This window comes from Meriones unguiculatus, chromosome 1 (genome assembly GCF_030254825.1).
Source record: "Meriones unguiculatus strain TT.TT164.6M chromosome 1, Bangor_MerUng_6.1, whole genome shotgun sequence".
Taxonomy (NCBI): Eukaryota; Metazoa; Chordata; class Mammalia; order Rodentia; family Muridae; genus Meriones; species Meriones unguiculatus.
Genome location: NC_083349.1, coordinates 70,093,388 through 70,107,529, shown reverse-complemented (window position 1 = coordinate 70,107,529; position 14,142 = coordinate 70,093,388). Strand labels below are relative to the sequence as shown.

At 46.9% G+C, this 14,142-nt stretch overlaps 1 protein-coding gene across 49 annotated transcripts in view; it reads right to left on the bottom strand.

Annotated features, from left to right (window-relative positions):
- The window catches only part of Tcf7l2 (transcription factor 7 like 2), a 186,937-nt gene that overhangs the window by 63,356 nt on the left and 109,439 nt on the right, over window positions 1-14,142 (bottom strand). For 12 of the 49 annotated variants that reach the window (XR_009594248.1, XM_060391406.1, XM_060391413.1 and 9 more), the window contains exon 6: window positions 5,028-5,171. The exons of 34 other annotated variants lie outside the window; for them this stretch is intronic. Coding sequence is in view for 14 of the 15 variants with exons in the window: in XM_060391406.1 (XP_060247389.1) it covers window positions 5,028-5,171 (144 nt within the window). In the remaining variant the exon portion in view is untranslated. The remainder of the gene's footprint in view (window positions 1-5,027; window positions 5,172-14,142) is intronic. 3 more of the 49 variants (XM_060391274.1, XM_021631028.2, XM_060391309.1) reach the window with 1 other exon arrangement.

Genomic DNA, 14,142 nt, shown 5'->3' with positions numbered 1-14,142 from the left:
AAAACATGCAAAAGGGCTTGAAATGGCCTTTCAGAACGGCAGCTGAGGAAGAGGAAGGCCTATGAGGCAGACAGGGTGGCCACGCTTCTTTTCTAGGGTCCTGCTAAACTAGCAGCTGAGACAATGAATGCCCCTCAAATGGGGCTCACAGGACACCGGGAGAGGAGGAGGTGGCAAGTGAGGGCCTTGGCTCTGCTTGCACCATCAAACCACCCTTAGAGGAAAAGAAAGCCTTGTTCCGGAGTGGCGATGGCTTCCCTCTATGTCCAAGTCCAAAATGTCCACTCCTCTGACATCACTAAAGAGACTGATAAGAGAAAAGGACTCAGAACCAGAAAAGGACTAGCAACCAGATCGACCACCCCAGAAAGAGGCAAAAGGGGTACAGGAGGGGGGATGGAGAAGGAGAGAGAACGGCAGATGATGCTGGAATGACTGTAAAGGGGTTCCCAGCCAGGGACTGATTTTATCTGAGGGAACCCTACAAGGAATGGAGTGTCTTAAGGGCAATTGATACCCTCTCCTGGTGTAGCCCATGAAAAAAACAAATCTGTCACCTCACAGAACTAGACAAGAGGGAGCAAGTCACCACAGAGGGCCTGAATCTTATCTATTAATGAACCATGTCAGAGATGTAGAGAAAAATGTTACTAGCACAGAAGGGGGAAGTGGAGGCAGGCTCTGAGGTAGAGCCCGAAACTGCCCTGTTGGCAGGATCAACAGACCTCTAAGGCTTCACACAGGGCACAAGAAGCAGCCATCTTCCATGGGTGAATTCCTGAGATGACCATCCCATACAGCTGTGGCTTCCTATCCCGTATACCAGCTCACAGGATGGGAGACAAGATTTTGAAGCAACAACAGTATCCATGGTGATAGAGTTTTTAGTCTAAAGAATGACAGACAACATGTGAACAACTGTGGAACAATCGTGGTGTGGAGCTGCACCAGGCTCCCACACACCAGGATACGACCCCACTGAGATGTGAGAAATACCCAAGTGGGGCTTCAGAGTAGCGGGCAGAGAACCATGCACCCATTTGACCTAGAAGAGACCGGAAGAGAGTACACCCATGAGTATGGACGGAAAGAGGGGGCTTGCTGGTCAACTTTGTATAGAAGGATTCTGAGCTGTACACGGAAACCATGGCCCATACATTTGGTGAGGGGCCATTATAGAATAGTCTAGGAGCTCCAGTGTTTCCAATATACACCTCTGGCAAGTGTCCTATAGCAGTGGGACATGGAGAAGAGCCTTGTTTGCTTGGGAGCAATGGCAAGTGATTTCCCACCTCTAGAATAAACAGCTAGGAGAAGTTAAAAGTCCTCACTGCACACACAGGAAAACATTTAAAACCAAGAGTTGCAACAACATGAGTCCATCCATTCAGATCACTGGGAGATCACCCAAATATGAGCCTTGTGTTATAACACAAGGATTTACACACACACACACACACACACACACACACACACACACACACGCACATACGCGCGCGCGCACACACACACACAGCACCCCTTCTAATATAGACTGTGTGTAGTCATTCATTTTCCATATACAGCTGAAAACTAGACTAGAAAAAATGAAGTATATCTGTATTTGTTTTAAATGATGAACAAGCAAAACTGAAGCAGGCTGTGCTGTCATGCTTTTTAGAAATCAGACATATAAGAAGCCACAGACTTATAGGATGTGGTCTAATAAAGCTAAGAAGAGTTTCATTTCCTCTCCACACTGGTCAACTCCCTGTCTCCACTGCTGGTTTTGCATAAGGAGCCAGTGTCTTCCGTCTTACAGTGTAGGTCAGGAAGCTAATGAGGAAGGAACATCCCTAGTTTGGCCCTTTCTGAGAACACCTGTAAAAATGAAATCAAAACAGGCTCAATGCTACCCAAAGGGCAAGTCAACCAAAAATAAAAACAAAAGCTGAAGAGGCCGACTGTATGTAGCACCTTACTAGTCCCCAGCCGCTAGGGAGTTTCTAAAGCCCCCAAAGAGGAAGGAAATGGGAACTGAGAGAAGGTTCTGAGAAAACTGTTTGAGAAGTGTGTCTGCAAGTACTTCAGTGGCAGCGGGAGTGACTAAGCATGTGCAGGAGAAACTCTTATCTGAAGGCAGGTACGCTGTGTCACACCCTTCACGCTAAGAGCGCAATGTAGCCCGTCTGTGTGGCCGGCTTAGAGGTACACATGAATAGCTAACGAGAAAGGAGTGACTCATGCCTGCCCAGGTGGGTATTGACTTTCTTAGTCATATTTACTCAACCAGTCTATCTGCTGAAGTCCCTGGAGGAAGAGATAGCAAAGGTTAGGACCTTAAACCCAGTCACAAGGAAGAGAAGGAGCATGGGCGCTGGTCAGAGATGATGCGAAAGAGCTCCCCAGTGGGGCTCTAACTCCAGAACAGAAGCATCTCTCCCGGTTCCAAGGATGCAGGGTGGCAAACAGGACCAAAGGAAGCCTCTTCCTGCTAGGTGGGGAAAACACTGGACCATGAACAGCAGCAGCGCTTTGTGGCACCCACTCTAGATCTTAAACTGCTCCATGGATCATGGCTCAGTCATTCTGTTTAAAGAATGGGTGTGTGCAGTGCCTGTCTCTCCCTTAAGGCTGCTGCTGGGGTCCAAAGAGTTAATTTCAGGAGTGCAATCCTGTACAGTAGTGCCTAGACTACAGGAAGTCTGTGTGAAATGTCAACGGCTCTCCTTGGGTACCGGCGGAGCAAGCCTGGCCAGTATTCCATTACCAGGCTTTTTACACATCCAGGCATTGCATCAAGGAGGAACGAGAGCCTTGCCAACAGAGGTGACAGGCTCAGGGCGTACTGCTTGCTGACTGCCAATCACCTCATTCCCTAGAGCCATTTCTAGCATGCTCACACCACAGGACGGGATTTTCACACTCCACCAAAATTCCTCAAGTAGCAAGTACTAGCAATGTTAAACACCATTTTTCCACACAGGATGAAAAGGAAGTGTGCAGCACACAGAGCTGAGCGGACCATCAGCGACTGGTCCATCAAAAAGATGCATGGCCACGTGGTGATGCATGGCCACGTGGTTCCCCCATGATTCCTGCTCATGCTGCCTCTGTTGAGCTCCCCAGCTCTCGCCGAGATGCACTGGATTTGTGCACAGCCTACAGGAAAGGAACACTGAGCAGTTTGGTAACTTGCTCATACGTGGCATCTTTGTGTTTGGTCTACTCACAGCCTGTGAGTTTATTCTTCATATGGAAATGCGGCTTTTTGGTCCTCCCTGGGGGATGTTTTTCTGTCCCGAGGACAAGGAGAAAGAATGTTCAAGATCACTGGCGCCAGGGTTCTAATCAGATCCTACAAACCTTGAGCTATAAGGAAGAGCCCCAGCATTTCTGTTTCCATTTCCTCATAGCAAATAGGGAACCTGCTTCTCCTTGATCCATGTCTCAGCTCTGACCAAAGGTTAACAAGGTACCTTGTGCCAGGCCAGCCTTATCTACCAGACCTGATGGGCTAGCCTTATCCTCCATAGTTGGAATGAGCTGCTATGCCTCGGGAAAGCTGGTCAGGCAGATTCTGCTAAGAAAAGCTCCCATAAGGTCACAGCCATTGCAGAATGGTGACTTCAATGCCTTCCCATACTGAAGCAGTTACACACAGTCACATACACACACACGTGTGTGTGTACATCAGGTAGTCATACTGTAAGCATGGTCCAATCACAGGCACATCAGAGGCAAGAGAACAGAGAGAGTCAAAACACCCCCCAAAAACACTTAATTCAGCCCCATTTGGATGAAGGGTCATGGTTAGACCACAAGCATCCCAAAGGGTCTACTAACACATGCAGTAACAAAGAAAAGCATCCCTTGGCATTACAGCAGGAGAGACAACAGAGCAAAGCCAAGCCAAGTACAATCCCCACATTGCTGCTTGTAGTTTGTAAACAGGAATGGCTGAAGAAATTCGTCAAAAATGAAATGATCAACAGGTCATATAAAGGTCTGGGTATGACATGCCTTCTACATGTTTTTCTACATTTCCTTGGTTCTCCTAAATGGCTGTTTAGTGTTTCTTACATAGAAGAGGGGTTTAAGTGCGATCCCCTCCACAGTTTCCCTCTCTGGAGGAAACGTGTGCATGTTCTGTATCTCTCCGGATGCTCCCTCTGTCCGCTAGAGAAATCCTCTTTTCTAAGCCAGTATTCTCTAGCAAATAGCATCCACTCAGCACCTAGTAGGGACACAATCATTGGTTTTTAAAAGACTCTACTAATTGGCTTGTGAATATTCATGAAAACCAAAACATCATCTTCTATATAAATCTAAGAGTTACTTTAATTTTTTTTTTTAAGTCTGCATTGATGTTTGCTTTCCTGAAGATAAAAGAATGTTCTGGATGTTCTTTATTCTTGGGACTACTAATTTGAAGAGAGCTGTCACTCCGGAGCGTGAAGTCGTGTGGGGTATTGACATTGCATTGAATTATTTAAAGGAAATTAACAATGCTTCCTGTCCTTGGAGAACATCTGTGAGGAGAGGATTGGGTTGTGCCTGCCTCCGCTAGTCAGGGATCTTGTGGGGGTGGGAGGCAGTTCTCAGCACCCTGAATTTGAAAAGAAAATCTATCCTGTGGGCTGCTAATTGCTAGTAGCAGTGGCAAAGTTGAGGTGGTAACTACTGTTCCAGAAGGAGCCATAAAGAGCCCAGGAAATTACTTTCTGGGTTCAAGTTTAATGGAATAATGTGCATTCTTGCGTGTGACGCTGGGTCATGTGGCCTTTACGAGGCAGCTGGGCATCATGCAGTCAGGACAGCACCGCCTCCACCCTCTTCTTGTAAAGTGGTGACTTTTATGGCTATGATTTCCCTATCAGTGGTCAGCACGGCCAGACATCATGGCGCCTGAAATGAAAGTGACTGAAGGAGAATTCAGGGATGGAGGTGGATGCATGGGCCCTGCCCTCATGAGAGGTAAACTTTGGATGGGCGGCTTCACTTCAGAGCCGGCTCATCTCATACCGTCATTCTGCTCGGAGACCTACCTCCAGACACCAGGGCTCCCCAACTTTTTGTAAGGAGTGGCTGCTTTTCGTGTCCCTGAAGACTTGCGTGCTGACAGTGAAGTCTGAGGGGGAGCAGAAGTGCGGACAGGCATGGCCCTGAGTGCAGCAAGGGAGGGGGCTCTGCTGCCAGGAAGAAAGGGGAACAGAGTGAGGCTTGCAGGGAGAGGGCCGAGTCACCAAGGCACCCCCAGCGTTCTCCACACCTCCCTGCCATGCAGCGGGGTTCCCTGAGGGACGCCTCAAACACAGCCTCCTCATGCAGCCTTCCGACTACAGCCCTCCCCAACACCCCAGCCCTAGCCGCGGCGGTCCCGATGAACGTGGTTGACTCCTTCCTCAAGCAACCAGCCAGCCTGTGCCTTCTCTCAACTTACCTTACTGAAGCTTCGATTAGGATTACCTTACAGGAATGCTGGTGCTTGGCCCCACAGAAACATCGGACTGCCCTCACTCCTTGAGCTGTATCCGTGCTAACACTCCTCTGTTCTCTTACACTACAATCCTCTGAGGGGGGCCACAATAGCACCACTTGGGATCCCTCTAGCGATCAGGTAGTACACACCCCAGGTGTTGAGGAAGCAAAAAGAAGAGTCTAGGGACTGCCTTCTCCATCAAGGCCCCCAGAGAGGGCTGAGCTGACTACTCCATTGACCTTTACAACCATCACATGAGGTAAGAGTGTTCCACCTATTTCGCAGAGGAGGAAACTGACTCAGAGACGTTAAGGAGCATGCCCAAGGTCACACAGCTAGTAAATGATAGAGGGGCAGTATGGACTGTATTTAGTCAACTCCAGCAAATGGCCGCTGTGTAGCCTACATGCCTAGACAGAAGTTTGCTATGGCTCTATTTGCAGAGTAGAGAATTTAGTGTTAGAATTTAGGGGGGGTGAAGAACAATTTGGAGGTACAAAGTGGGCCACTTCAAGGAACAAATGACATTCCAACTTTTTCAAGCTTGTCTGTTGGTTCTCTGGTGCTCCTGGGGATTGAACCCAGGATCTTATACATGCTAAGCAAGAGCTCTACTGCTGAGTTATATTCCCAGAATGGGAGGGAGGAAAGGAAGGAAGACAGTAGCTACGTCTTTCATGTTCATGCAGAGATAGACTGAGTAAACTCATCCACCCCGGATAACTACAGATGATTCTGGCAGATAACTCAATAAAGGAAAGATTGGGAGCCACAACCCTAGAGCAGCCTACATGACCATCAAAGCACCATCCTTCCATATGTTCTGGGTTGTTGTTGGGTATTCCAACCACTTGCAGGCAAAGAGAGCCTCCCGGGTAACCAAGGACAGCCAATTGCTGGGCTCTGGGGACCTATGAGGAAAGGCAGCAGAAGTCCAGCAAGAGCACTGGCTTGCCATCACGGAGCTGCCTTGTGTCCCTCTGGGAAGCAGGGCCTCCACAGCGCTCACTGGTAAACTGGGTGCGTCACAAGATGTGTGAGCCCGTCTCAAAGATCAGCCAGCTGTACAATGGAGTGACTGTATCTAGCTGTGTCTACAGCACTGACTCACCAGAGTGCCACCTTCAAGAAAAGCACAGTGAACTTACCAGTTGTTTCTGGGAGGAGCCCAGCAATGTGAGGGCTTAAGGTTTATCTCCTTGCTTTGTTGGCTAACAAAGCAACAACCAAAAGAAGCAAGACTCCCAGGGGCAAGGGACTGGAGAGGGAGAACGGAGCTATACAATCAGCAAGGGCTCCCTTCAAGTACATTGTCTCTGTTATCTTCCATAGATGCTTCCTGGCCACCTATCCCCTTACAGCACCTGTGTGTTAGGAGCCAGGGAACATCAGAGCAGAATCTGGTGGTCATATTCCTTCTCTTTGATGAGCCAACAGCTTTGAACTTGCAGGGTTCACTTTGCCCCACTTCATCTTATAGGCTTACCTAACTTCTCCTTTTATTTTACTGTCTTTAAGATATCTGTTTCTAATAGTTTTATAGAATAAACTAACTTATAAACCCCTTAAAATTTTAGGACATAGAAATATGAAAACTTTGGACATAGACACACATATAAGGGAAGGGCTTTGTAGCTGAGGACTACAGAGCCCATGGAGGTACCAAGAATAATGAAGGAGGAGCTGCTGAGTTCTGTGCTCCATGGCCTTTCTGGTTTTTCTAGTAACAAAATCTTAAATTATTTAGGAGACACTAACCTGACTCCATGAAGCTGTTAGCTTAGGTGATGTGCATTGCTCCATACACTTGAGGGGTGGGCGGGCTTACTAGATCAATAACCACCCCGCACACCGCAACCTCTTACCATAGATGCCAACTCAAAATCAAGGTCACAGACACTAAGGAGCAAAGGTAAGACCTCTTTGGGCTTGAATAATGAAGTCAACTTAGAGGATGGCGGAGCAACAAGCTCCTGGGAAACCATCCTGAAACACCGGCCCCTGGAGCCAGCCACATGGGCTATCTCCTTGTCTTGGACCTTTCAGTTATAGATCTGTGCATTCATTTTCTCAGACTGGTTAGCATTAGGGATGAAGACATAGGAAGTAACTGGAATTAGAATGCTCCAGTCTCCAGAGACTGAGCTCAGGATCTGTCCATCATTCAGTGGTGACGGGAACGAGAAAGAGGAACACTCTGTAGAAAAGTGAACCCTCCTTCTGCCATGGGGTGGAGTGGCACCTGAGACTTCTTCCGTCTCCACCAGGTAGACCTGGCCTGCTCTCCTCTCTCCTCTAGAGCCCCCATCAACGCCACTGTGGCACTGGCCAAGTTGAAGATGTGGAACCGGGAAGTAGGAGCCACATAGCCTTGGCGGTGTCCCTGGTGTTTGGAAATGCTACCAGATACGGGTGGGTTTCTGGAGGAAGTATTTTCCAGAGAAGGAAGAGGAAATTAAGGGGGCTATCACATGCTGATATGGAATGTGGGCTGGGGGAGGTGGCGAGTTAGCTGCCTAACACCTAACAACATGGCAAGTCAGCCAGGTCTGTACACAGCTGCGGGAAACAATCAAAGAGCGCCATCCCCAAAGGCCAGTGTATTTGCATATTCCACTATCATACTTCCTTGTGAGCTCACAATCTCAATCCGTAAGACGCTGGGTGATATTCAAAAGTCATGTGATAGAATGGAGGTCAGCGAGTTAAATATAAAAACTACTTCATGAGGAAACACACACATGCAAATGGGCAGTACAGAAAAAGAAAAAAGAATTGGAAAGCAATTTAAAAAAGCAAAACAGCAAGCCCTAAAAGAACACTAAAATATCCAGAAACATTTTGCATAAAATATATCAGAATAAAATTGGCCAACAGCTGTTCAATATTGGTTATCTGAATCAATTCATCAGGGTGCAAGAAAAGGACTTCAGCTTTACTTCTGACCCCAGAAAAGTCCCAGACTTCCTAACTGTGTAAGCCAGCTCTTCATACAAACACCTCTTTCTATTGTATACACCTGCGTGTGCCCTAGTTCTGTGTCTTTAATCAGTTTTACATGTTTGTTGGACTGGACCACAAGGTGTCCAGTATTTGTTCAAACATTATTCTTGGCTAGGAAGGTAGCTCAATGGGTATCTAGCATGCTCAAAGCCTCAGCTTAATCCCTGACCAAAATAAATCAATAAATGAGATTAAAAAACAAATTCTAGGTGGTAAAGTATACTGTCTTTCCTAGAATGGGTAGAACCCTTCCGGGCAAAGATGAAAGTATGCATAAATTAGAAAAAAAAAATGGACCTCTGGATGAGAGAAAGAACTCCTCTGGCCTAACAGCCTTTGAACATGGCTGAAACACAATTTCTTCCTAAGTATAGAGATACCAGGCTTCAGAGGGTATTACAGAATCTCCTTCTGCAAGTCTTTGGTTCTCGGCCTGAACTAGAATGTGCCCAAGTCTCCTGAACAAGAATGTTCCCATGTCTCCTGAACATCCTGTGCGTCCAACCTCAGCCACGAGGACCTCTCAGGCTTCATCACTGTGGGGCCAATTCCTAGTTCCTTTCTACACCCCTACTCATCCGTCATTTGGCTCTGTCTCTGCAGAACCCTAATATACAGAGCTGAGTTTTGAGGTTTTTCCTCCTCCACTGCAAGTTGGGAAAGACCATCCCATGGGTCTCTAAGGGAGATCACAATCTGATTATGGAATGAATCACTAAATGTCATCTTTTGCCTGTTTTGCAGCTCCCTGAGTCGAGATATGAAAGTACCTTTCTAGGTATATACAGCTGTGGTGTAGAAGTGGGGAGAGAAACTAAAACTGAAACTGGGGTTTTTAAAAAGCCAGTAATTCAGGGTTGCCCCTGAAATTGTCACGTCTTTAGAGGAACAAAGAATCCCTTTGACACAGATACTGATAAAAGCCAGTTTTCAAAAACAAGCAAAGTAGTACAAGTTAGTGGGAGGAATCCTCGTTTGTCATACACACACACACACACACACACTCATTCACTCAGCCCCAATATACAATAAGAACAGCTTTCCAAGCAAACAAACACCCCACATATACATAGCATCACCTTGGTGAGAAGATCTTCATGATCATGCTAATCTGACTTTAATCACCATCACAATTCTCACCTTGGAAGGTGAGGTAACTTTGATGTGAACTAACTACGCTTAAAATATATTCTAACAACTCACAGTGTATGCAAACAACTGGAAATCTGGCCTCCAGGCAAGCTCCCACTTTTGTCATTAAAGACAAGCCCAGTTCATCCCCCAGCACAGGCACCATTAACAAGTAAATGCACACAACATTTTTCCATCAATAATTTCCTCAAACATGTGAGTTTGTGTGAGTGGTTGCATGCCTGGTCAGGTAGGACAGAATTCTGGAAAAGGAAATCTCAGAGCCAGGACAGACAAAGGTCCAGGACATACATATAGCCTGCCTCTCTTTAAGTGTACATGTCCTGTCACTCAGGCACCATGGTCAGAATTGGCATTAACTGGCAAGGCGTGATCAGGAGATATAGGAACAGTGCCCACCTGGAGCTTTACATACCCCAATTAGAGGGGAGGCAGAGGTCCAAACGGAAGAGTACCGACGTGTGGGGGCCCAGTCATCTAGACACTTAATGACCCCAGCTGACCCCAGAACCATGTACCCCTCCTCTGATTCCCACAGAAACAGATGAGGACCCCCACGTCACCGAGCCCACAGGGTTCAGTGTGCCCTGTCAATGAGGCTGCTAACTCACAAGCCAAAAGCCACACACCCCTTCTCTCTGGGGCAGCTAGCTGCATTGAGGGAGAAGAGGCAACACAGGACGAAGACCGATGTTGCTGCATAAATGCCTATGTGGCAAGGGAACACAGCAAGAATGTGAACAAATGACATCTTCCCTATGCTCCTTCCTGGCTAAAACGAAGTTTTGATAACTTCTCCACACACGATATTTTGGAAAATAAATCTAGTTATCAAATACTGACATGTTGGAAATATATTTTATTCACTATTTTATTCCACACCAGAAAGAAAATGTGGACACAAAATAAGCGTGTGTGTGTTTAAGAGTCTGGGTCTGGGATGGTTAGGGAAGGGGGAGGTTGTTGTAGTCATTTTGAGTACAGGAATGTTTTTACTCTTTCATCACTATCAACCCCAAATCACCTCTAACCCGGGAGGTCAAGGGGTTCGTGGTATAAAAGGTAGCAGGCCAAAAGGAGTGCCACAGCTTTGCCCAGACTTAAGAAAATCAGCCAAAGCATGTAAAAATCAACAAATGAAGTTCTAATAGGCCCTGCCAGAATACCAAGTCTCACACCCCAGACCCTGGTTGACGCCAGTGTGGCAATCCTTTCTGCTCTCTATGACAGTGCTGGGCTCCACCTCGGGCAGATGGGAGGTGAGGCTTCTCTCCCACTTCCATGGCCTTGTTCCCATGCGGAGCCTACTGTCCCTGTTCTTTGTAGTATAACCTCTCCTCGGACACAAACAGCTCCTGTGAGACCAAGTTTGAAGAGGCCACACTCAAGCCTAACCCTTGGGCTCAAGTCCTCCACAGCAGTGACCCACTGTAGAAGAACCTGAGACTTCAGAGCTACAGTCAGCAGAGGGCATGGAGGTCAGTAGATAAAGCAAACACCAAGCAGTGCTTCCTGTGGATAGAGGGAGCGTTGGGCCACATGAAAAGACATCCTGGAGTGTGTGTGGCCCATAGGCTGCAAGTTGGATACCTCCAGCACAGGCTTGAGAGAGGCATGGGCCATGGGGCAAGAGGACCTGTTATCCACATGTCTATGCTGAAGGCTTCTCTTTAAAAACTAAACTGTTCCCTACAGACGGAGAGTAATTTGCCTAACACGGAATAGAGAAGTGGAAGACAGAGACTGGGCAGCCTGGGAATCTCATTTCCCACTAAGGACATTTAGATAGCCTTGCTTAAATAAGCTGGCATTGATAAACAAGCCCCCTTCTCCATCAACAGGAAGCAAATGCTTTAAAATGCAAATGACAGACTTCCAGAAGAACCCTGGAATTCATCCTGGAAATGTTCTCATAATCCATATACTGTTAACCACGGGAACCCCAAATATGGGTCCTCCTTTCCTCTTCCACTAACCCATTATTAGCATTAGGTAATAATTTACTACTTCCCACTAATACGCTTCCCGACTACGCCAACCCCAGTGGCTCTTTGTAGACCATTAACTGAACAGTTGTTCAAACAACAGTCTGTTTCTGAGAGAATGATATTTAGAGCCCCTTGGTGTTCGTAAAAACAAACCATAGCAGCTGAGACACGCCACAGACATCAAGTTAATTGCATGAAACCTATCAAACTAGAAACTGTTGAAGTTATCTCAAGACACTATGAAGGAGGAATTGCAGCAGAAGACTCTGAAGACAGTGAGATTCAGAGAAGCATGATCCCCACCGACAGGACTGACCGTGCATGGCAATGTCTTATAAAAACGAGAACGCACAAGAACACCTGAAGAGAGCCTTCCATGTGTTAGCATCCCTGGCTGCAAAACCATGCTTGCCACCGAAAAGTGCCCTCGGGGAGAAAACCACTTATTGCTAATGTAGCCACTTGGGGAGGGATTGCCATTATTAGCCTATGCTGGGGGGGGGGGGAGTGTCTAGAGTGGACAGCGCATAAATGATGGTGATGTGGCCCAAAGCAGAGTTTGTTCCCACAGATTAGGGCCAACCTCTTCCAGATACTTTTTCAATCTTTTCTCTGTTCTGTGAGATTTGAGATTTGGGATTCCCAGCTGGAAAAAAGCAGGGATGTGAACCCTGGCATGAAGGATGTGGAGAGCCCAAGTCGTGGGCTCCTTATAAACAAATACTTGTATCCGTATTAGTAGGACTGTCCAAGCGTGCATGTGCATGTGTGTGTGTGTGTGTGTGTGTGTGTGTGTGTGTAAGGATCAGGATCAGTGTTCCATCTTTTATTGTTTTGAGGCAGAAGCTTAAGGATCCTAGGCTCAAACTGAGGAAGAGCTTGAAGGCTTGATCTTCCTACCTCTACCTCCCAAATGCTAGAATTACAGGTCTGCAGTACCATGCCTGGTTTGAGTGGTACTAAGCCTGGTACATGCTGGTTAAGCCCTCTACCAACTTTTTTTGTTGTGGTTGTTTTGTTATTGTAACAGGGTCTCAGTATGTGGCTCTACTTGGCCTAGAACTTGCTCTGTGTAGAGCAAACTGACCTGAAACTCACAGAGATCTGTCTGCTGTGACTGAGTGCTGGGGTGAAGGGTGCGCACCGCCACATCTTGATTTGTACAATGAAACCAGCATCACATGTGTAATGCCTGTAGACAATACATTAATAGGACATGAATGCAGCAACATGGAGGGTAGCCTTCAGAGCATCTGACCCAGGGGGACTCCATCCCTGAGCAGACAAATCCTGCCTTCAGCCAACCAACAAAAGGAGAAACCCTGCCTTCAGCCACTCAACCAAAAGAGAAACCTTCCCTTTAGCCCATCAACCAAAGAACAATGCCCACGGGGCAGACCCCTTCTGCCCCCTCTCAGAACGCAAACATAGCTATGCCTCTCAACCCTTCAGCAGGCTCAAAACAATAACCAGGAAGAAACCTCCAAACAGGAGATTCCCTGGGTTGGACACAGCCCCACCTCTTCATACTGCTGGCTGCCAGCTGACTGATTAGCACGTTGGAAGGATTACCTGAGAGAAGACAGACCAAGAGAGATGGCTCTATCAGGGACATGTTCCAGCAACTGCAGATAGCATCTTAATCCTCAGTCAGCCCACGGAAAGACTAATCAGAAAGGGTTACTGTTCCTCTGATTGCAAGCCTTGATTCTTCACAGATTGTGAATGTTCAAGTCTCCTGCTCCAATCAGCCCTTCAATAGCCTCGGCCAAGGTACAGACTTATTGAAATAAATACACAGGTCCCTCACAGATTTGGACATTTTGCTCCCTAATATCCTTTAACTTTAGAAAAGAAAAAAAAAAGTTTTGAAAATTAAACAAACATGAGTGTAGATGTAAGTTTTTAATTTTTAATTTTTTACCATAAGTAAAACATGATATATCTATACAATGAAATATTACTCTGTCAGATAAAGGATGCGGTACTGACAACTGGACAACCCGTCCATCAAACCAATTGAAAGAAGCCAGACACTACTCACTCATAAGTAGACTTAAGCCATATAGTACAGGGTACACATACTACGAGGCCCAACCAAAAAGCCACCCTATCAGAGAGTGCCAGCCTTTGACACTCTGTGAAACCTGTAGACAAGAACCTGACAGAGAGGTGCTACCTAGCAGGGCCTCAAAACAGATGCTGAGACTCACAGCCAAACACTGGGAGATGCATAGGGAGTCTTGTGGAAAAGTGGGAGAAAAGACAAAAGGAGCTGGAGGCGATAGGAACTCTACAAGAAGATCAACAGAGCCAACTAACCAGGGCCCAGAGGGCCTGCTAAGACTGAAGCATCAACCAAGGACCATGCATGAACTGCACCTAGGCCCTCTACATAGATGGAGCAGATGCGCAGCGTAGGCCTCATGTGGGTCTTCTAGTAAGGGAAAAGGGGACTGCATCAGGCACGGACTCACTTGTTAGCTCTGAGATCACTTCCTCTGGTGGGACTGCCTTGCCAGAACACAGGGGAAGAGG